Consider the following 21,986-nt stretch of genomic DNA (forward strand, 5'->3'; position numbering starts at 1 on the left):
TTACAAATGCATCTTCTTTTTGATTTCTTCTTGATTTATTTATTTATTTGGTATTAGTTTTGGATTGACTGTACATCGGATTTTGGTTGATGATGTGTTATATTTATTCATTGATTGATTTATTTTTTATTTTTCCTCCACCTCTTTTTCTTTTTTCTCCTTTTTTTATGAAAAGAAAATACCCGATTGATACTGTGATGATGTGAATCTTGTATAACTGACTTTATTTCTCTAATAAAAAGTTTAATAACAAAAAAAACACCTTGCAATGATTTCCATTTGGTCGTATTGATCAGGCCTGAAGTTGATCCATATGTAGGTGTGTATATACTATTGACTGCATGTGTATGACTTAAGCTGATCTTACATATGTGTAAGTATACCAGTATAAAGATACTTGTATGTATATGTATATGTCATTTTTACTATATGTAATTGATATTATATCCAGCTTTGACACAAACACATAAATCCTCACAAACACAGGCCCACATGTCCTGTCAGGTTAACCTGCGCTTCAACAACCAGCGCTTCAACAGAAAAACAGACCAGGACGCGTATTTGGCGCCACCGCGTGGTAGATGTTGCAAATAACAGGTTATGGTGCAAATTATTTTCACTTTCTGTTTTGCTGAAATGCGTAACATATTAGTTCCATATTAACCTTCCACACTTACGGAATGGACAGTGAAGAAGCGACACGCATCTGCGGACAATGGTAAGTTAACAGTTTTAGTTGTATTATGTTCATTATGTCTTCAGATAGATATACTAAGGTTTCTTTTTCCAGACAAAGTTCCGACTTCTTACCTTCAAACTGACAGCAAATCACGCTATCTACAGGGAATGTGGGTCAGACTAACAATTCGGAAAAAGTAGTGATAGTTTTATCTGAGCTGATTTCCAGCAGTATAAACGGTCAGGTGGGGGTATAATAATATAATAATACACATAAACACATAAAAAGCTCCGTGTTCGAAAAACGAGAGCAAAAGTGAAACAAGCTTCGCGTCTGATCTCCAGGGACGTTGGGAGATTATAAAGGATGCGTTTTATTCCCTCACTTGAGTTTGTGTAAACAGTAATACATTGAATTTGAACCTCTCCGATGGTCAAAAACAGTTTGCTATGTTACATATTTGTGTAACAATTCATGTGTTAACATTGTTAACGGCTCAAACCCGTCCCTTGAAATACAGAATCTTTACGTAAAAACCTGTGTTCCGTATTGAACCAATACGGACATATATTATACTCTTATTTATTGATGTCATAATATACAGGTGGAGGTCGGAAAATGTGAATATATTGCAAAACTTCATTCTTAGTAAATTCAACTTAAGGTGAAACAAATATATTATTTCCCACTACATTCAAAGTGAGATATTTCAAGCCTTTATTTGTTATAATTTTGATGATTATGGCTCACAGTTTATGAAAACCCCAAATAAAAAATCTAAAAAATTAAAATATTTTCTGAAATCAATAAACAATTCAATCATCAAAATTATAACAAATAAAGGTTTAATGTATCTTGCTTTGCATGTAATGAGACTATGTAATGTATTAGTTTCACCTTTTAAGTTGAATTATTGAAATAAATTAACTTTTACACCATATTCTACATCTGGGCTGATGTGGACATACCTCACAACACTCCACCTGCTTTTCTGCACTGTTTAACTGTATATACTGTTCATATCCTGTGTTTATACATATTTTATACGTATCTTTTTGTATTTTTATATATTTTTTATTTCTGACTTTTCAGTCTTTTTACCCCTCCCCTACATGTGTGTACTGACGACAAATACGTTTCCCCACCGAGGGAGAAAATAAAGGATATATTATCTTATCTTATCTTACATACATAGCATTTCAGTTGCTAATGGTTGTCCGTCTGTACAGTCATGCAAGTTCAATGCTATTAAAGCACTTTAAACTTTAAATTAAAGCGTTTTGTTTTTTCATAAATACATTTCTAAGCAGTTTAGAAGTTTTGGGGATGTTCCCTTTTTTTGGCTCCTGCGCTGCTGAAATCGGGGTGTCCCTTATTTCTATTTCTGAAAGGTGGCAACCCTAGTTAACAACTTCATTATTACACATTTAATTGTAAAATTAGCTGTTAATTACTGTATCGTTAGACATTTCTGCAGCAGTCTATTGCATTTTAGCAGGTACCAGAGGTGGTTAAAAGAAAACTTCACACACGTCTTCTCTTGGGCGGGAACTCTCTCACAGATTCATTATTCTTGCGCATGCTCAGAACAACGTCATGTCACCCCACCATGCACTTAGTTAGCCCAACATGGCTTTGCAACTGGTATACACTATTATCAAATATACAGTGGGCAAAAAAGTATTTAGTCAGCCACCAATTGTCCCACTTAAAACGATGAGAGGCCTGTAATTTCCATCATAGGTAACTTCAACTATCAGAGACAGAATGGGGGGAAAGAATCCAGGAAATCACATTGTAGGATTTGACTGAATGAATTGGTAAATTCCTGGGTAGAATAAGTATTTGGTCTCCTACAAAAAAGCAAAATTTCTGGTTTCACAGACCTGTAACTTCTTATATATATATATATATATATATATATATATATATATATATATATATATATATATATATATATGTATATGTATATATACCATGACAAAGCCCATCTGGAACATCCTTTGTCCTGTGTAATGTGTTCTGTAAAGAACTTTGTACTGTATAAGTTGTAAGTTTAGATTCTTGGTCATAGTGAAAGTATTTAAACATATTTGTGACCAAGAAATGTGATTAGTGTTAAGAGATAAGTCAGCCTCCCATTTTGAGATCGTAAGAGAGACTGAGTTATCTATTTTGGACATTAACCTGTAGAGTTTCCATAGTAATTTTGGGGTGTTTAGATTAAGTAACTGTTACCTTCATGGGAAGTTGCAGATCCAGTTGGTTGAGTTTATATTCTTTACTTATTATGGACTTAAGTTGTTGGCATTTTAAAATGTGTTACTGCTAATTCCATATTGAACAGTGAGTGTGTTAAAAGGTACAACATGTCCGCTTATGATTATATGTTGTAGATACTTTATTCCTTGGTCTCTCCACTGAGTGAAGTTTACCATCTTTTTATCATTTTCAGAATGTCTGGGTTGTTCCAGATGGTTGTGCGATCACATGGAGAAACTGATACTTTAGCTATTTTAAGGTAGTCCCACCGGGCTGTCAGAGTTGAGCTAATATTAATGCTTTTAAAGCATTCATGATGTTTCATATTTTGACTAATAAATGGTAAATCTGAGATTGCAAAATCATTGCAAAACACTGAATCCAGCCATTGACTATCCAGTGAGTGATTTTTCCACCATTTTAAGATATACTGTAACTTATTAAAAGAAGTAATACTGGAAGTTAGGTAAATCTAAACCTCCACATTCTTTGGGTTTTTGTCTTTAGGCTAATACATGGTGTTTTATTTTTCCACAGGAACTTTGACACGTATGAATCCAGTGACTTAAACCAAGAGGAGGGGGTTTGAAGGGTATCATTGAAAAAAGATAATTTATTTTTGGTAAAACCATCATTTGAATGATGACAATTCTCCCCATGAGTGAAATGGGAAGAGAGTTCCATTGCGTAAGATCATCCTCTATAAGAGCTGAACACGGTTTAGTTTTATTAGTTCTGACAGCCTAGAGGAGATGTTTATGCCTAGACATCCAATGTTTCCTGATTGTAATTTAGTAGTGGCTGTATTTTGGAAATTGCAGTTGATGCACAAAACTGTGGATTTGGTCAAATAGATAGAATAGTCAGTCTTAAACTAGTCTGTCTCTGACAGTGAGGTTTGTGAGTTCTGGAGGAAGAGTAGTACATCATCAGCATAAAGACTTATCTTGTGATCTAATGTTTTGCATTGTATACTTTTAATAGTTTGGTTTTGCCTGATAGCAGCTGCTAAAGGGTCAATAAATATTGCAAATAGTGAAGGAGAAAGAGGACAACCCTGTCTGGTACCTCCTTCCAAGTCAAAGCTTGTTGAGACTTGATCGTTTGTCCTTACACGTGCCTTGGGAGAGCTATATAATATCTTTATCCAGTCGATAAAAGATTTGCCAAAACCAAATTTATGCAAAGTTGCCATAAGAATTTCCAGATTACCCCATCAAATGCCTTTTCTGCTTCTAGAGATATAATTGTAGTTTCCTGTTTATTGATATTTGAGTGATCTATAATATTAAGTAGTCTACGAGTGTTAGTAGAAGAATGTCTACTCTTAGTAAAGCCTGTTTGATCCGGGTGTATAATAGAAGGGGTGATTCTTTTCAAACGCTTGGAAAGAGCTTTACAGATTATTTTGAGATCTACATTTATAAGGGATATTGGGCGGTAGCTTGAAGGATTCTTATCTGATTTCAATAGAAGGCTGATATTAGCAGAGTTCATATTTGAGGGTAAACTTTTATTCTCCTTAACGTTTCCTTAACTCGTTACCTGTATCAATGGCACCTGTTTTAACTGGTTATCAGTATAAAATACACCTGTTTTAACTGGTTATCAGTATAAAGACACCTGTTTTAACTGGTTATCAGTATAAAAGACACCTGTTTTAACTGGTTACCAGTATAAAAGACACCTGTTTTAACTGGTTACCAGTATAAAAGACACCTGTTTTAACTGTTTATCAGTGTAAAAGGCACCTGTTTTAACTGGTTATCAGTATAAAAGACACCTGTTTTAACTGGTTATCAGTATAAAGACACCTGTCCACAACCTCAAACAGTCACACTCCAAACTCCACTATGGCCAAGACCAAAGAGCTGTCAAAGGATGTGAGAAACTAAATTGTAGACCTGCACCAGGACCAGGACTAGACCTGGACAGCTGGGAAGACTGAATCTGCAATAGGTAGCAGCTCGGTGTGAAGAAATCAACTGTGGGAGAAATTATTAGAAAATGGAAGAAATACAAGACACTGATAATCTCCCTCCATCTGGGGCTCCAAGATCTCCCCCCGGGGGGTAAAAATGATCACCAGAACGGTGAGTAAAGATCCCAGAACCACACGGGGACCTAGTGAAGGACCTGCAGAGAGCTGGGACCAGAGTAACAAAGGAACCATCAGTAACACACTACCATCATGGACTCAGATCCTGCAGGGACAGACGTTCCCCCTGCTGAAGCCAGTACATGTCCAGGTCTGAAGTTTACTAGAGAGCTTTTGGATGATGCAGGAGAGGTTTGGGAGAATGTTATATGGTCAGATGAAACCAAAATAGAACTTCTTGGTAGAAACACAACTTGTCGTATTTGGAGGAGAAAGAAAGCTGAGTTGCATCCAAACAACACCAAACCTACTGTGAAGCACGGGGGTGGAAACACCATGGTTTGGGGATTTTTTCTGCAAAGGGACCAGGACGACTGAGGGAAAGAATGAATGGGGCCATGTATGGTGAGATTTAGAGTGAAAACCTCCTTCTATCAGCAGGGCATTGAAGATGAAACATGGCTGGGACTTTCAGCACGACAATGATCCAAACACATCGCCCGGGCAAGGAAGGAGTGGCCTAGCCAGTCTCCAGATCTCAACCCCATAGAAAATCTTTGGAGGGAGTTGAAAGTCCATGTTGCCCAGTGACAGCCCCAGCCCCCCTCTGCTGTAGAGGAGATCTGCATGGAAGAACGGACCAATCACTGCTCTAGAGGAGATCTGCATGGAGGAACGGACCAATCACTGCTCTAGAGGAGATCATGGAGGAACGGACCAATCACTGCTCTAGAGGAGATCTGCATGGAGGAACGGACCAATCACTGCTCTAGAGGAGATCATGGAGGAACGGACCAATCACTGCTCTAGAGGAGATCATGGAGGAACGGACCAATCACTGCTCTAGAGGAGATCATGGAGGAACGGACCAATCACTGCTCTAGAGGAGATCATGGAGGAACGGACCAATCACTGCTCTAGAGGAGATCATGGAGGAACGGACCAATCACTGCTCTAGAGGAGATCATGGAGGAACGGACCAATCACTGCTCTAGAGGAGATCTGCATGGAGGAACGGACCAATCACTGCTCTAGAGGAGATCATGGAGGAACGGACCAATCACTGCTCTAGAGGAGATCATGGAGGAACGGACCAATCACTGCTCTAGAGGAGATCATGGAGGAACGGACCAATCACTGCTCTAGAGGAGATCATGGAGGAACGGATCAAAATACCAGCAACAGTGTGGAAAACCTTGTGGAGACTTACAGAAAACTTTTGATCTCTGTCATTGCCAACAAAGGGTATATAACAAAGTATTGAGATGAACTTTTGTTCAATTCAATTCAATTTAATTTAATTTAATTTAATTTAATTCAATTCAATTCAATTTTATTTATATGGCGTCTAATACAACAAAAGTTGTCTCTAGACGTTTTCCAGAGACCCAGAACATGAACATAAACCCCCGAGCAATTATTACATAAACAGTGGCAAGAAAAACTCCCCTTTAGGAGGGAAGAAACCTGGACCAGGACCTGGATCATAAGGGGGTAGAAACCTGGACCAGGACCTGGATCATAAGGGGGACCTCCTGCCGAAGAGGCCGAATTTTGTTATTGACCAAACACTTTATTTTCCACTATAATTTGCAAATACATTCTTTAAAAATCCGACAATGTGATTTTCTGAACTTTTTTTTTCATTTTGTCTCTCATAGTTGAGATATATTTATGATGAAAATGACAGGCCTCTCTTATCTTTTTAAATGGGAGAACTTGCACAACTGGTGTCTGACTAGATACTTTTTTGCCTCACTCTAACGACTACATTATTTTAATTTCTGTTAAAATTGTGGTCCTTCATATTATTCAGGGGAAAAATGGCAAAACTCAAACCTTTAAAAATAGAGCCGAGTTTGTACAATACATTATATCAAATCAGCCTTTTTTCTCTGTTAAACAGTCTCCCATCTCAGTAATAACATTTATTATACCTGCATACACGTTTGGACTCTGGTCTGGTGCAGATGCAGGTGTGGCCGTCTGCACTTCAGCTGTTAAATGCCTTCATTTCTTTTTTTTTTTTTAATATTTTTATCCCGGTTTTTTTCCCATTTTTACCACCCAGTGCTCCTACCTAAGTGACAGTCCTGGGCATTGCCATCCTCTACCAACCCCGGGAGTTCCTGCACTGAGCTCAGGTCTCCTCCTTAACCCTTAAGCCGCTTCTTTTCACCAGACAGGGTGAGGATTCTCTGGCCGGACGTAGCGCGTGGGAGGATCACGTTATTCCGGCCGGATCCTCCCCACCCCATCTGTTCCCTGGTTGGCCAGAGGGGGCATGTGTAGCCCAGGACTGTGTGCATGTTTTTGTGAGGGTATCTCCCATTAGCTACCAAGGGGAACACGGGGAGAACATGCAAACTCCACACAGAAAGATCCTTTCACCAACCCCACCCAGGGTGTGAGCACTGAAGTCATGGAGGAACTAACACGCACTTCAGCACCCACAGCGTCCCCGGCGGGAATCGAACCCAGGACCTTCTTGCTGTGAGACGGCTGCACTACCAGCTGAGCCACCGTGCCCCCAAATGCCTTCATTTCTGATCACTGATAAGAAACGGTAGCCTTCACCTGTGCGTCTCTTTTCTTTTTTTTAGCAACAAGGAGGTTGCAGAAGCCAATTTCGCCCTGCATGAAACACACTGCACGCGTTTCTTGTGTTTGTGCCCTGAATGTGATGAAGCAGTTCCCAAAGATCAGCTGAAGGAACACAGAGAGGAGCAGCACACCCTGGTGAACACACCACACTTCTTCACACTTCCAGTACATCACACATTATGCTTTTGCTTGCTTAATTAACATTAAACTTCATCTGATCTGCTTTTACACAACTTTACTCACCTGAAGGTGAGATGCTCCAAGTGCAATGAGAAGATGGAACAATGTCGCCTACAGGATCATGAGGTGAATCCCAAGATGCAGCAGTGTTGTACAGAGAACATTTCCAATCATATTTAGGGAGAGTGAGGCAATGTGAGACACTTTTTACATGTCCTCCCCTCCAGGCAAGCTAAAATGATATATCAATACAATTTGCACATTTACTATCAGTTCAGGATGTTTTCTAGCAACATAAATAGTCAGAATGTGTTAAAGACAAAGGGCAGTGAAAATATGATTGTTTTTAAAAAAGTGGTCAAGTGTCTCACTTTGCCCCAGACCCAGCTATACATTCTAGAAATAATGTCAGACTGTTAACAGAATCATGGGGATTGGTCAATAAGCACAAGTTTTTCTCAACACTTGAAATCACTCTAAACAAAATCAGAATCAGAATCAACTTTAATGTTGAAAAACTTTAATGTTGGAAAATTGTCAGTAAAACAGTTCTGTTTGCTGTGATAGAAGGGCAGTGAACATTCACATGACAGAACCAGTTAGATTAGAACAGTCCTGGGCTCAGAACACGTGACCCAGCTATTGCTCAGTCTATTACCGGTCAGCTATTATTATTATTATTATTATTATTATTATTATTATTATTATTGTGAATACATGACAAACGTCTCACTTTACCTCAAACCATTTGTCTCATTTTACCTTTCTAGTAAAAACACCCTCTGTAGCATTTCAGGTTAATCTTCAACGAGCATCAATCCCACAGTGTTATATAATGGTAGTTCATGAACATGGATCATATGTTTTTCTACCTGAACCAATTTGTTTTGACACAATCGTTGATTAAGTTGACAAGAATAAATTTTACTTTTACATGCAAAAAACATATTTTTATCAAAAAAGCATGTTTACCAAATCACCATGAGGTTCTTTTCTTTCCTATTTTCTAGCCAGTGGGAAATGGGAGGAGCTTGAAAACATCATGGTCACTTGACCACAAATGTGTACCATTGCCTAGATAGATGGGGGAGTGGTGGCCTAGTGGTTACAGAGGAGGGTTGGAGTCTGGAGGTCTTGGATTGCAACCAAGGTCAACCACCTTGGGCCCCTGAGCAAGGCCCTTAACCCTTACTGCTCCCCGGACGCCGTGCAAATGGCAGCCCACTGCTACTAGTTCAACTAGAAAATGGGTTAAATGCAGAGAGAGAATTTCCCCATTGTGGGATTAATAATAAAGGAAAATTATACAGGGGGTGTCTCACATTACCCAACGTCTCACATTACCTCACCTTCCCTATATTTTAATTAGGTTTTTTGAAATGATAAAAATCCATAAATAATTAAAAACTGAAGCAAAAACATTTTACATATGAAAAAAGAAAATATTGCCAGATAAGAGTGACATTTTCAGGTTAAATAATTAATACATTTTCAAGTTATGGCCTATATAGAGTTTTTAGGACAACTAACAATTGTCTGCATGTTCCAGTTGTGGCCCTTAACTGACTGTGACTCCGTTCCCCCCCAGTGGGATGAGTGTCAGCACCGTCTCCAGGGGTGTGAGTTCTGTGAGCTGGAAGTCCCGGTGAAGGACCTGGATGAGCATAGGCTGGTCTGCGGCAGCCGCACCGAGCTCTGCCGGGACTGCAGCCGCTACGTCAAACTGACAGACCTGGCAGAGCATCGCCTGATCTGTTTGGCTGCTGACAACAGCTCCAGTCCTCCTCCGGGTACCAGCAGTGTACTTCATTCAAGTATGAAAATACAACACTCACATCAAAGCTCAGGAACTCTCCACAATGTGTTTTCTTTGGCTAATTACCTCTTTCTTTGTTTCTCTCAGCAGCAAAAACAACTGTGTCTTGTACAGGCTGCAAGGCATCCTTTTCAGCCGAGGATATAGACAAACATACGGTATTTTCAAGTTATAGCATTTTAACAAGCTGAACTTGTGGAGCATGAGAGAAACAGAAATGTGAAGTTCAGATTGAAAAACATTTTCGTCTTTCAGGGTCCACATTTCATCGAGAAAGTGTAGACCTCAGTTATTTTCATGTAATTAAATTAGAATACATGATACAATAATTTATCATGAATTCTAAGTGAGTCATTATGTGGTCTGATACAAGTTGTTAAAAATTAGTGATTTACATTTGATGTGTTTCCTAACTGATCAGATTTATAACTTAGAAGTTTTACTGACACTGTTATGCTAGGCAGATTAAGTCATTTAACTAAGGTCATTTTTTGAGCAGCATTCTTTGAGAAGTGGACACAGGAGGCAGCAACTAAGGGATGTAACTGGCATGCTTCCTTTTATACGTGTATGGCTATAGGACACAGATCCAGCAAGACCAGAACAGTAAACCCCCAGAGCGGACGTTAGCAATCAGCCATTTCATTTGTTATGGGTTCAATTTTTATCTGCAAGAAATTGATGTTCTTTTTTTTTCAGTAGTGACCAAACTTCTTAAAGCCCAAAATTAAATGCTGCTTTAACCATGCCTATTCAGATTAATACTAATGCTCATTGCCTCTTGTCAAACCAGATGGGATGTTTTCTTGCAGCCAAGTGGGACTCTGAAAAAGTTGAGCCAGAGCAGGAAGAGAGTGAGGACGACAGTGAGGACGACAGAGATTCCTCTGGACAAGAGGACGCCCCTCAGCTACGGAACGCAACCGCCCTGACAAATACGTTCAACCAAAAACCCTCAATGAATGAAGGAGACCCAGACAAGCTCAGCACCTGCCCGTTCTGTCACCTGGCCCTGCCCGTCTCTACGCTGCGCTGGCATGAGGTGAACTTTCCTTAATTACCCACTGTTTGTATACACACTGTTGAACATTTACTGTACAATTACATTTACGTTTTCTTCCTCCCTCTGTGTTTTTAGGCGAAGTGCCACATCCACATTGTCCTGAAACAGAAATAAAGTTGCAGAACTTTTCAGAGTGGACCAGCAGTCTCAGAGGTTCAATGAAGAAGATATCGTCCAAGCTGCTAAAATATAATCAGCTACTACTTTACAAGAATAATTACATTTTATTTGAAAATACTAAGCACTGTGTTTTAGTAGTTTTATGACTTAAATCTTGCATGACAACACATAATGCATTATTCTACTTGCCAGCAAATCTGTTGCTGCTGGCAGCTTTTTAAAGACTAATCATTAAAATGTTCCTTTGTCTAAACTACTGAGATGAGAGAAATATGACCAGTTTCTATTGTGGTTCATGTATAAAAATAGAATCACCATGGCTGAAACCATGAGTAACCTGGAAAACATAAAAAAATGTCATGTGTATGCGTGAAGATTTTACTTGGTGAAGGAATAGTCATGTCTTTTCTTGGGCAGTTTTTAGACATGAATCATACACAGGAAGGATGGCATTATGGAATAAACATGGCACAAGATTTGGAGTAAGGAAGCTTGGTCGGCTATTTGTTCTTTAATTTAATAATAATAATAATAATAATAATGATCATCAATTTTATTTATATAGCGCTTTTAAAAGATCTCAAAGACGCTTCACAGACACAAAGATAAAACATTGAGAGCAGGAAAAATTTAAATTAAAAACTACAGGATAAAAATGATAAGGGATAAAGGATAAGATAAAGGATAATAAACAAATCACACATTAAAAGCTGTTCGGAAGAGGTGAGTTTTGAGAAAAACAACACAATGCATCCATTCTTCAATGATGTGATTGATCCAGGGCTATTTAATCTTTAAATCATTTGGAACGCCTCTTTTTCCCTGAGCTTCACACTTTTATTTATCATAAAACATTATCGCAGCCAGGGATGGGCAATAAATATAATTAAAAAATAAAAATGCAAAATTCTAACTACAAAGTACAACAGTAGTAGTAATCAAATCAAATCAAATCAAACTTTATTTATATAGCACTTTTCATACAAATAATGAAACACAAAGTGCTTAACAACAAAAAAACAAGAAAAACAAATAAACATAAAACGTATTAATGCGTAATGAGGGAAAAATAAATAAACGAATGAAGAGCAAGGTGAAGTGGAAGGAAGCCACGCCGTACTACAAGAAATAAAACGCGGTAACGAGGCACTCTCCGTGAAGCTCAACGCCAAAACTGCCGAAATGAATCATTCTATTTCGGGCTTGAACACGCTGATAGACGGGATGGGCTCACGTATTACGGAGGCGGAGGAGCGAATTAGCTCAGCTGAAGACAAGCTGACTGAGTTGGACTCTCACGTCCTCCGTCTATTGAAGGAGAAGGATTTCCTCGTGGACAAAGTAGACCAACTAGAGAATCAAAGCCGGCGTAATTATGACTGTGTTTCCATGCATCAATAACCCTTTTAAAACCCGAATATTGGCAATAACCCAAATTTGCACGGCCATGTAAACACCAATAACCCCTTTGAATAACCGAATTTGCCCATATTCAGGTTTTTAAAAACCCCAATATGAGCCCTGGGTTTTAAAACCTGAATATTGGGTCATGTAAACGCCAAATGGAATATCCCCATCAAACGGAACAGGAATTTGTTTTCTGCACATGCTCTGTTCACAAGGAATCCTGGTCTTTTGAGTCCAGGAAGTTCTTATAAACACGGAGAAACCAAGACCAGGAGGAGACTAATCACTTCATAAATGTAATGAACGATATGAACATTTCTGCATTTGCAGACGGTAGAAAGTACCGGGATAGAAGATTTACAAGAAGGTGAGAGAAAAGTTGCGCGAAGCAGCATTTGTTTTGAATTTGGATACAGGAAGAAGAAGCAGAAATGACGGGAATTGCGTCATGATGTTCTCCGTGCGTCGCTGGTTTGATCCAGATATCCCAAATGATTAATTACCATATAAACGGAATATTCCTAATGTTTCAGTAACCGGAATATTAGCAATAACCCCAATTTTGACTGCATGGAAACGTAGTCAATGTGTGCATCATCAACCTACAGGAGGGCATAGAGGGAACGGATCTGGTGCGTTTTTTTACAGATTGGACCCTCTGTGCTGGGAGAACAGCACTTTCCCGAGCCACTGATTATTGAAAGAGCGCACCGGTCCCCGACGTCCCGCCCGCCGGGAGAGAAACGACCCAGACCCATTCTCATCCGTCTACTTAAGTACCAGGATCAGGATAAAATTCTCCGAATAGCCGCTATAACATCCAGAGAAAAAGGTGAGCCAATCACTTTCAATGGAAACGCAGTGATGTTTTTCCCAGATCTGAGTGCAAACCTGGTTACGCCGAGAGCCCCCCTGCAGGTTTGGAGCACTTCAGGTTGTAGTGACCGGTTATGAAGCGTTTTTCTTTTGAAGATGGTTTCTTGTTTTATATGGTTTTGTGCTTTGCATCGTTTCTCTATTTGCAGCACGTTTGATGATGCTGCATTTGTCTTTGTTTTTTGCAGCACGTTTTTTCATTTGCACCACGTTCCTCTTTTTGTACCTCGTTTTGAGTTTGTGAATTTGAATCGTTTCTGTACTTGAAGCCGTTTTCCTTAACTGAGACGCATTAGGCCGTTGCAGTGCGTTTGGCCCTTGTCGGCCACCGTACTGCCCCCCTACCGGTGACTGCAGGTGCAGCACCACGGCTCCTATAATGCTGGGGGGAAACCATTCCTGCATATCCCTTCTACATACTATATAGTGACTCTTATGTTAGTGCAACGATATCACCGCCATATCGCTTTCTTTTTTTTTTGGGACATTATAGACAAAAAGGGAGTTTATCCCATTGTTTTTTTTAGATTATTTTATTTTCAGCATTTTTTCAAGGTATATACATGAACACACAAACACAAAACTTCAAAACCCTCCCCAACCCACCCAAAAAAAAAGAAAAGAGAGAGAAAACATAAATAACAAATAAATGAGGTTGAGAGGCAAGATAGACAACAGTAAGCGCTGACAGCAAAAAAGCTTATAAATCTACAAACCGTCCATCATAGAGGCTGACAATGTGTCCATATATGCCAAATAGGGTTGCCACATCTCTGTAAAAGTTTGATAGTCTTTCCTGAGTGTATATGTAATCTTTTCAAGTGGAACCCTGCTATTCATTTCTGAAACCCATTTTCCTATTGAAAGATGGGAGTCAGACTTCCATGTGATGGCAATACACTTCCTGGCAACACACAAGGCCAGTGCGAGAAACTTCTTTTGAGCTTTTCTTAATTGAGCATCAATTTTCGTAGTATCTCCTAATAAGCATGTTTGAGGATCTAATGGAAGACGCGCTCCTAGAAGTTTTGTCATGATGTCAGAAAAATTATGCCAGAATGTGTTAAGTTTTGTGCATAACCAAGTGCAGTGCAGGAATGATCCCTCTTCTATCCCACATCTAAAACACAGGCTAGATATCTCAGGTTTATATTTATGCAATTTCAGTGGCGTAAGATAGGACTGATGGAGAAAGTTATAATAGGTCAGCCTGTATCTGGAGTTAATAGTGGCAGTTAGACTTTTTCGACACAATTCAGACCAGAGCTCTGTACCCATCGTCACACCCAAGTCCAACTCCCATTTCTGCCTTGATTTATGTAAACCTGGTTTTGGGGCATCCTCCATCAAGAGAGAGTACACTTTTGAGATAAGACGTGGTGCATTACCCTCATGAAGCAGTCCTTCCAGATCATTGAGCATGGGTAAAGACATCTCAGATCCCAAAACAGATTTAACAAATGATCTTAACTGTAAATAACAAAAAAAGTTTCTGCTGGACAGATCATACTTCCTCCTTAGGTCCTCAAAAGACATCAGGGATCCCTCCTTATAGCAGTCCTCCAAATGACGAATCCCCTTCTGGTGCCACATTTCCAGGGTCTTATTATCCACTGACATTGGTATGAGTTAATTCTGCTTCAATGGTGTTTTGGGTGAAGATATATTTCTTAGTCCAATATTTTTCCGGACTTCATGCCACATCTTGATGATATTAATCAGGACAGGGTTGTCAGTTCTTGAGATAGTTTTAGGTGTCTATTTATAGATAAAGTCTGCATTTTCTTTAAGAGCATACATTCCAATTGAAACCCAAGGTGGGACATTATCCCTTTCAAAAAGAAAAGAAACGGGTCGCATTTGGGCAGCCAAATAATGTTTTTCAAAGTTAGGCAGTCGAAGACCCCCCAGTTTATAGTCCCATGTAAGTTTTTCTATTGAGACCCCTGGAGTCTTACCATTCCATATGAATTGTCTAATATGTTTATTAAGGTTTTTAAAGAAACTGGTTGGCACTGGAGTCGGTAAAGACTGAAAGAGGTACTGCAGCCTCGGTAATACATTCATCTTAATGCAATTTATTCGGCCAATCAAAGTTATAGGTAAATGTATCCATTTCTGTAAATCCTCCATTATTCGACTAGCTAGTGGTAAGTAATTCAGCTTGTACACATTCTTAAGATTGTTATCTACCATAATTCCAAGGTATCTTATCCCACTTGGAGCCCATTTAAACTGGACTCTTTGCTGATGTTCAGCATAGTCAAAGTTTGAGAGTGGGAGAATTTCACTTTTGTCGTAATTTACTTTATATCCAGAAACAGATCCAAATGTATGCAAAACAGTTTTTAATTTAGCAAGGGAATCAAATGGATTTGTTAAGTACAAAATTATATCATCTGCCATAAGGTTAATTTTATCTGTCGTTTGGCCCACTTTCATACCCTTTATCTCTGAGTCTTGTCTGATTGTCTCGGCCAGAGGTTCGACAGCTATAACAAAGAGCCCAGGGGATAAGGGACACCCTTGTCTGCTTGATCTACTCAAAGGGAAAACTGTGGACATTTGTCCATTAGTGATTATTTTGGCTTGTGGTTTCCTATAAAGCGTTCTGACCCAATTAATAAAATAAGAGCCGAATCCGAATTTAGATAGAACCTTGAATACATAGGGCCACTCAATCCTATCAAAGGCCTTTTCTGCGTCCAGGGTAACAGCTATACTAGGTTCAGCACCAGAGGTTCCATATGAATAATGTTAAATAACCTACCCATGTTACTGGCAGAGGATCTCTTCTGGAAAAAAACAACCTAATCTAGGTTTATCAATTTTGGTAAGAATTTACTCAACCTATTTGCTAAAGCTTTCGAAATCAATTTGTAATCCGCATTCAAGATTAAAAATGGCCGAAAAGAGGAGCATTTTAATGGGTCTTTGTTCTTTTTATGGATCACTATGGTGTTTTTTCAAGGTAACTCCACTCAGTGTAAAGTTAAAAGGTTTAAATGACAAAAGTACATTCTGTTATTTCTTTCAAAATAAATCAACAATAAACAGTTAAAAAGGCACGACAACAACAAGTCTTTTTCGAGGAGAAATTAGTGCAAAAACAATCCTCATCCGTCTTCTGTCATTAATTAATGTAATTACAGTCGGTAATCTATGAATAGTTCTGTAATTAAAATGAATTACAGACGATAATGTCATTAAATAGAACAAAAGTGTAGTTTCTAGTGTCACCACAAGAGGGCGGTCGTACCACCTTAACATCAGTCACGAAACTGTAGAAAAATAAAGAAAAGCTACAAATGTTTTTTATTTTGTTGTATTTCATTTTATTTGTGTTGTTATTAATACTGCTGTCTCAGTAAAGTTGCAGATTGTATAATTGTATAAACTTCATACAAAATAGTGTTGAAAAGCTGAACGCAGGTGGCAGAAAACTAAACTACAGGTTCATTATGACATTTATAAAGAGAGACTGAGCATTTATAATATAATATAATATAATATAATATATATATATATATATATATATATATATATATATATATATATATATATATATATATATATATATATATATATATATAATATCATGTAGTAATAATATAATACAGAACCGAGGAATGCAAGACAATCCTATTTTTTTGATATAATTGATAAATACAACAACAATGTATTGTGTTCACTACTGTTGACAGAATAAGTAGTTCATGTAGTAGTTCATGTAGTGTTCATGCAGTAGTTCATGTAGTAGTTCATGTAGTAGTTCATGCAGTAGTTCATGCAGTAGTTCATGCAGTAGTTCATGTAGTATTCATGTAGTAGTTCATGTAGTATTCATGTAGTAGTTCATGTAGTATTCATGTAGTAGTTCATGCAGTAGTTCATGCAGTAGTTCATGCAGTAGTTCATGTAGTAGTTCATGTAGTATTCATGTGGATGACTGGATGACAATAAGAGCAAGAGCAATAAGAATTGTAAATAAAGCAGCCTTTAGAGAATCAACAAACCCACTCTTCATCAAACTGAACACTCAAATTCAAGGATCTGGTCAACTTCAAAACTTTACAAATCATGCACAAAGAAAATCATCATCAGTTGCCAGAAGTTGTTTCAAATAAAAGAAAATAAACACAATCTCAGGGGAAATTGCAATTTTAAAAAACAGCATGTACGAACAAACATCAAAACCCCATCACTGTATCAGTGATGGGAGTTAATCTGTGGAACAACTGTAAAGATGAAATTAAATCATGTATTTCTCCAAGTAAGTTTAAACGAATCTTTAAAATCAATACTCTTTATGGATAGAAAACGGAAATGGACACATGAACTGACAGCCAATGACCAAAGTGCCTTGCTCAGCTGAACCACTTTTTCTTTTCTTTTATGCTTTTCTTTTAGAAGTTCTGCGAAATGAAGAAATGGTAAAAACAGAACATTAGAAGGGGTAGGACTAGAAAAGTTTTTTGAAACTTCATCCTACACCCTTTCAAACAGGAAATATTTATTTACATATAGATTTGTCTTTTTAATTTGCTTTGTTTTGCTTATGGTTTTTTGTTGTTTTTTTTTCGGTATATACATTTTATGTATTCTGATTATTTTTTTTGTTTTTGTTTTAACCTGTTTGAATAAATAATTAAACAAAACGAAACGAAACGAATGACAACATGAGTTTCTTTTATCTTCTGATGAACTGGATGACAACATGAGTTTCTGTTATGTTCTGAGTCCTGATGAACTGGATGACATCATGGTTCACGTGAGCGACCGACAAGAAGCGACATCCCCCTGTGGATCTGACAGTGAGGGAGGTGAAGCTGACACATGGACCTCCTTCACACACCTGAGGTCAAACAGGCTCCTGCAGCTTGTGATGTGGGCTCAGCTGGCTCCTGCTCCAAGGAAGGATCCTGTACAGAACCGGGCCTCCGTCCTTCATGTGAAACACCAGAACCGTCTCTCTGCACCAGGGGTCCGTTTCACAAAGCAGGTTTAGTGAAAACTCTGAGTCTGTTAACCCTGAAATGAGGGAAACTCTGAGTTTTCCGTAACTCAAACCAGAGAAAGAGAGGTAACTCTAGCCCGTTTCACAAAGAGAGGTAACTTAAGCTCTCGGTCAGTTACCGTAGTAACAGACTCTCTGAATCTAACCTGGTCAGTTACCGTAGTAACAGACTCTCTGAAACTAACCTGGTCAGTTACCGTAGTAACAGACTCTCTGAACCTAACCTGGTCAGTTACCGTAGTAACAGACTCTCTGAAACTAACCTGGTCAGTTACCGTAGTAACAGACGCTCTGAATCTAACCTGGTCAGTTACCGTAGTAACAGACTCTCTGAATCTAACCTGGTCAGTTACCGTAGTAACAGACGCTCTGAACCAAACCTGGTCAGTTACCGTAGTAACAGACTCTCTGAACCTAACCTGGTCAGTTACCGTAGTAACAGACTCTCTGAATCTAACCTGGTCAGTTACCGTAGTAACAGACTCTCTGAATCTAACCTGGTCAGTTACCGTAGTAACAGACTCTTGAACCTAACGTGGTCAGTTACCGTAGTAACAGACTCTCTGAATCTAACCTGGTCGGGACCAGGTTTATCTCAATGAACCTGGAGTTTCTCTGCGTCTCCGCCTCTTTCAGAGACACACGCACATTTGATTTCCTCATTCATTCAGTCAGCAGGCGAGTTTTGGAGAAGTTCTGCTGTCTGTCATTAAAAACAGAGTCAGTATATATATTAGAAGTCCATTGTCATGAACATGGCATGTCCTTTTGATGAAGACACAATTGATGAAGGTGCAGCATTAATGCGCAGAGAATTAAATATTCGTCGGGAGATGGTTATCAGACTGCGTAATACATGTATATTACAGTACATAGTCTCATTACAGGTAAAGCAATATATGTTAATCCTTTATTTGTTATAATTTTGATGATTGAATTGTTTATTGATTTCATAATATATTCTAATTTTTTGAGATTTTTTATTTGGGGTTTTCATAAACTGTGAGGCAACATTCCGGGGGCTGTCCTGGGGACTGGGCAGACCGGCGAGACAGCTCTGGGGGGTCGCCCACGAGGCCGAGCAGACCGGCGAGACAGCTCGGGGGGACATCCCCGAGGCTTAGGCGTGGGTCTTGACGGGGACGGGGCTCGGCTCGGGGACTCTTGGCTCGGCTCGGGGACTCTTGGCTCGGCTCGGGGACTCTTGGCTTGGCTGTGGGAGTACCCGGGTCCGGGGCGCTGGCTGCGGGGGTACCCGGGTCCGGGGCGCTGGCTGCGGGGGATCCGGGACCATCACCGGAGCAGGGGCTGATGCGTCCGGGACTACCACCGACGACGCGCCCAAGACCACTGCCGGAACAGCTAGCTGGGGCTGACGTCGACGCCGTCGCTCCAGAGCCTGGAGAGCCTTGCCATTGTCCTCCAGCAACCTCCTGTTGTGCCAGAGGGAAATCCAGAGGGTTCACCCACTCTCTCGCTGGTTCCATATTTGGTCGGACTGTTCTGTCACGTCTGGGGGTAAGGTGTGGACCCAAACGCAGGGAGAGCAGGAGGCGGGAGGCAGGAGTTGGCAAAAAACAGGATTTATTTTAAAAAAAAGGCAAAAAACAAGGCGCTGCTGGGCAGGATCAAGACAAACTAAAAAGGGATCAAAAACTTGAGGAGCAAAACGTGGCAGGAAACATGGGGAACAAACAGTACGGTCGACAGGGAACAAGGGAATGACAAGACCAGATATACACAGGGGATAACGAGACATGACGAGACACAGGTGCAGATACAATCAGGGCAGATGGGACACAGGCGGGGCAAAACAGAAACTGAAAGCTGGGGGGAATGTCAAACCCTGACAGAACCTGCTTTGTGAAACGGACCCCTGGACGGGAGCACTGGAACCTGGAGCTTTCACCAGCAGACTCATCAGTGCAGGCAGGTGGGAACACCTCAAAGCTGCTGCTTAGGTTCCCGGCAGGTTCCGTCCTATTCTGCAGGTAAAAACAGATGAGACTGTTGTTTTATTTGACACTAAACTCATGACATCTGGAAATAATTTTAAAGTTACACCTGAAATCACAACAAGACTGTAAAAATATGAGAGTTTATGGAAACTGACATGTAGAACCATCGTGACTCTAATGAATGTCAGCAGGTAAATAATGTTCAGTGAGGCAGAGGTGCGTGCAGCGTCCCAGCATGCACCTCTGCTCACACTGAACTGGCTGCTCTGTCCAAGAGTACCTGGCTGCAGGCAAGATGGCCGACAAGGGCGCGGCCATTTTTTCCAGCCATACCGGAATTCCAGACCGGAAGTTGGTCTTCTTCGTGTATATTATTCGTCGCGCTGATCCAGACAGGAAGTCTTTTTTTTTTTTTACTTTATTGAAAATATATTCATATACAAACAACAAGGCATCATATCTTTTTTCCAACATGTATCAGGGAAAAGGTGCATAAAGAGTACAGAGGAAAAGAAATTAAATTTAAAAAGAAAAAGGAAAATAACTCAAAGGGCTAGGGCTTATCCAATAAATTATATTCTTCAATTGTGTTCAAAAGTTGTATTGCAGGAAGTTGGTCTTCTTCGTGTATATTATTCGTCGCGCTGATCCAGACAGGAAGTTGGTCTTTTTTTCACAATTCTTTATTTCAAATTGTCAACAATATTTATATTTTCCTATTTATCCGTTTTCTATTAATTCTATCTTATTTTCTGGAATCCACTTAAACACAACATTACACTATCATGCTGGCAACAGTAAGAACTTGACTTGGAGTTCTTTTTTGAAATCAACTTTTTATTCTCAGAATATCAAATAGAAAAACAAACATGCATAGAAAAAAAGACACAAAACAAGGTAAACGCATGAACAATGAGCAGGAACAAATTACACTGAACATAATGGAAAAAATATCAAGATCAAAGATCAAAAGATTAAAAAAAAAAAAAAAGACTTAAAAAAGGCTCCCACTGGCCATCTTGACCTCTTGGGGGGGGGGGGGGGGGCTTAAAAAAGGCTCCCACTGGCCAGCATGATCTCAGCCTTCAGTCTGGTCATGCCCTCTCCTTCAAGGATTTTGATCAATATCTGAAAAACAGTTAAATGATCTAATCATACTCTAACGTGTGCACTGTTTTGGTTTCATGTTTTCCAAAGGAATAAAATATTGACCACCTAATAATTTCCTTCCATTTCCCAAGGAAGCTCTATTGACCATCTTACCTCTGGGAGCATTACATCGAAAACAAAATCCAGTAGTCTTATCTCCCCTCCCTTTATTTTTGCTCCTATTCCAGTGACCTCCTCAATCACCCTCAGTAACGCAAAGATCTATTGAAAATAAAAGTACAAATCAATAAATTCATCTTTTATATGTTATATATCTGTGAACACACGTATACATGACTGATGGCATTTTCATTTATTTATTTATTTCATTTATTAACACCAGTGGGGCGAGTGTGTTTTTCTGTTAAAACTAAAAAAAGGAATTATTTAATAAGATCTCTTTTTCAGACTGACATCACCTCTACTCCATATGTTGTTCCATACTGGTCTAATATTGTTCCTGGACTGAACTGGATCCATATATGGAACCTTCCATACAAATATTTAATTACAAATAAAGTTAGAGAAGTGTCTTACAAACTAATTCATAGATATTACCCAGCCAAACATTATTTGTTAAAATTTAAGAAAGATTTGTGTGTTGATTGTTCCCTGTGTGAATCTGAACCTGAAACTGTAATTCACTTATTTTGGTTGTGTAACTCTACTGCCATCTTCTGGAGAGAAGTAACCCGTTACATCACCTTGAAGATTGACTCAGATTTTTCTTTAGATTGGAACAATGTACTTTTTGGTG

At 39.2% G+C, this 21,986-nt stretch overlaps 2 protein-coding genes across 13 annotated transcripts in view; one reads left to right on the top strand and one right to left on the bottom strand.

The window, feature by feature from the left end:
• Window positions 1-632: 632 nt before the first annotated feature.
• LOC133442212 (XIAP-associated factor 1-like) lies at window positions 633-11,312 on the top strand. 4 transcript variants are annotated; one of them, XM_061720161.1, is made up of 7 exons: window positions 633-718; window positions 7,643-7,778; window positions 7,893-7,949; window positions 9,373-9,637; window positions 9,727-9,797; window positions 10,433-10,681; window positions 10,778-11,312. In XM_061720161.1, exons 1-7 carry the CDS (start codon window positions 681-683, stop codon window positions 10,814-10,816), a joined length of 855 nt encoding a protein of 284 aa, XP_061576145.1. In that variant the 5' UTR covers window positions 633-680; the 3' UTR covers window positions 10,817-11,312. The 4 variants fall into 4 exon arrangements, with proteins under 4 accessions (XP_061576145.1, XP_061576146.1, XP_061576147.1 ...); XM_061720162.1 differs by having other exon boundaries at window positions 9,730-9,797; XM_061720163.1 differs by having other exon boundaries at window positions 9,373-9,613.
• A 5,364-nt stretch (window positions 11,313-16,676) lies between these two features.
• The window catches only part of LOC133441406 (NACHT, LRR and PYD domains-containing protein 12-like), a 58,193-nt gene continuing 52,883 nt past the window's right edge, over window positions 16,677-21,986 (bottom strand). For 7 of the 9 annotated variants that reach the window (XM_061718669.1, XM_061718663.1, XM_061718668.1 and 4 more), the window contains one exon: window positions 16,677-20,107. In XM_061718669.1, coding sequence (XP_061574653.1) covers window positions 20,080-20,107 — 28 coding nt within the window. In that variant the 3' untranslated portion in view covers window positions 16,677-20,079. Of the gene's footprint in view, window positions 20,108-20,534; window positions 21,452-21,986 lie in introns of those variants that run through there. The other 2 variants (XR_009782477.1, XM_061718664.1) reach the window with 2 other exon arrangements.

This window comes from Cololabis saira, chromosome 4 (genome assembly GCF_033807715.1).
Source record: "Cololabis saira isolate AMF1-May2022 chromosome 4, fColSai1.1, whole genome shotgun sequence".
In the NCBI taxonomy this organism is placed as follows: Eukaryota; Metazoa; Chordata; class Actinopteri; order Beloniformes; family Belonidae; genus Cololabis; species Cololabis saira.

Excerpts from the sequence above, each read along its gene's own strand:
- LOC133442212 (XM_061720161.1), top strand. The coding sequence starts at position 681 with ATGGACAGTGAAGAAGCGACACGCATCTGCGGACAATG. Across the intron at positions 719-7,642 it reads ACACGCATCTGCGGACAATG|CAACAAGGAGGTTGCAGAAG; the intron begins GTAAGTTAACAG and ends TCTTTTTTTTAG. Across the intron at positions 7,779-7,892 it reads GAGAGGAGCAGCACACCCTG|GTGAGATGCTCCAAGTGCAA; the intron begins GTGAACACACCA and ends ACTCACCTGAAG.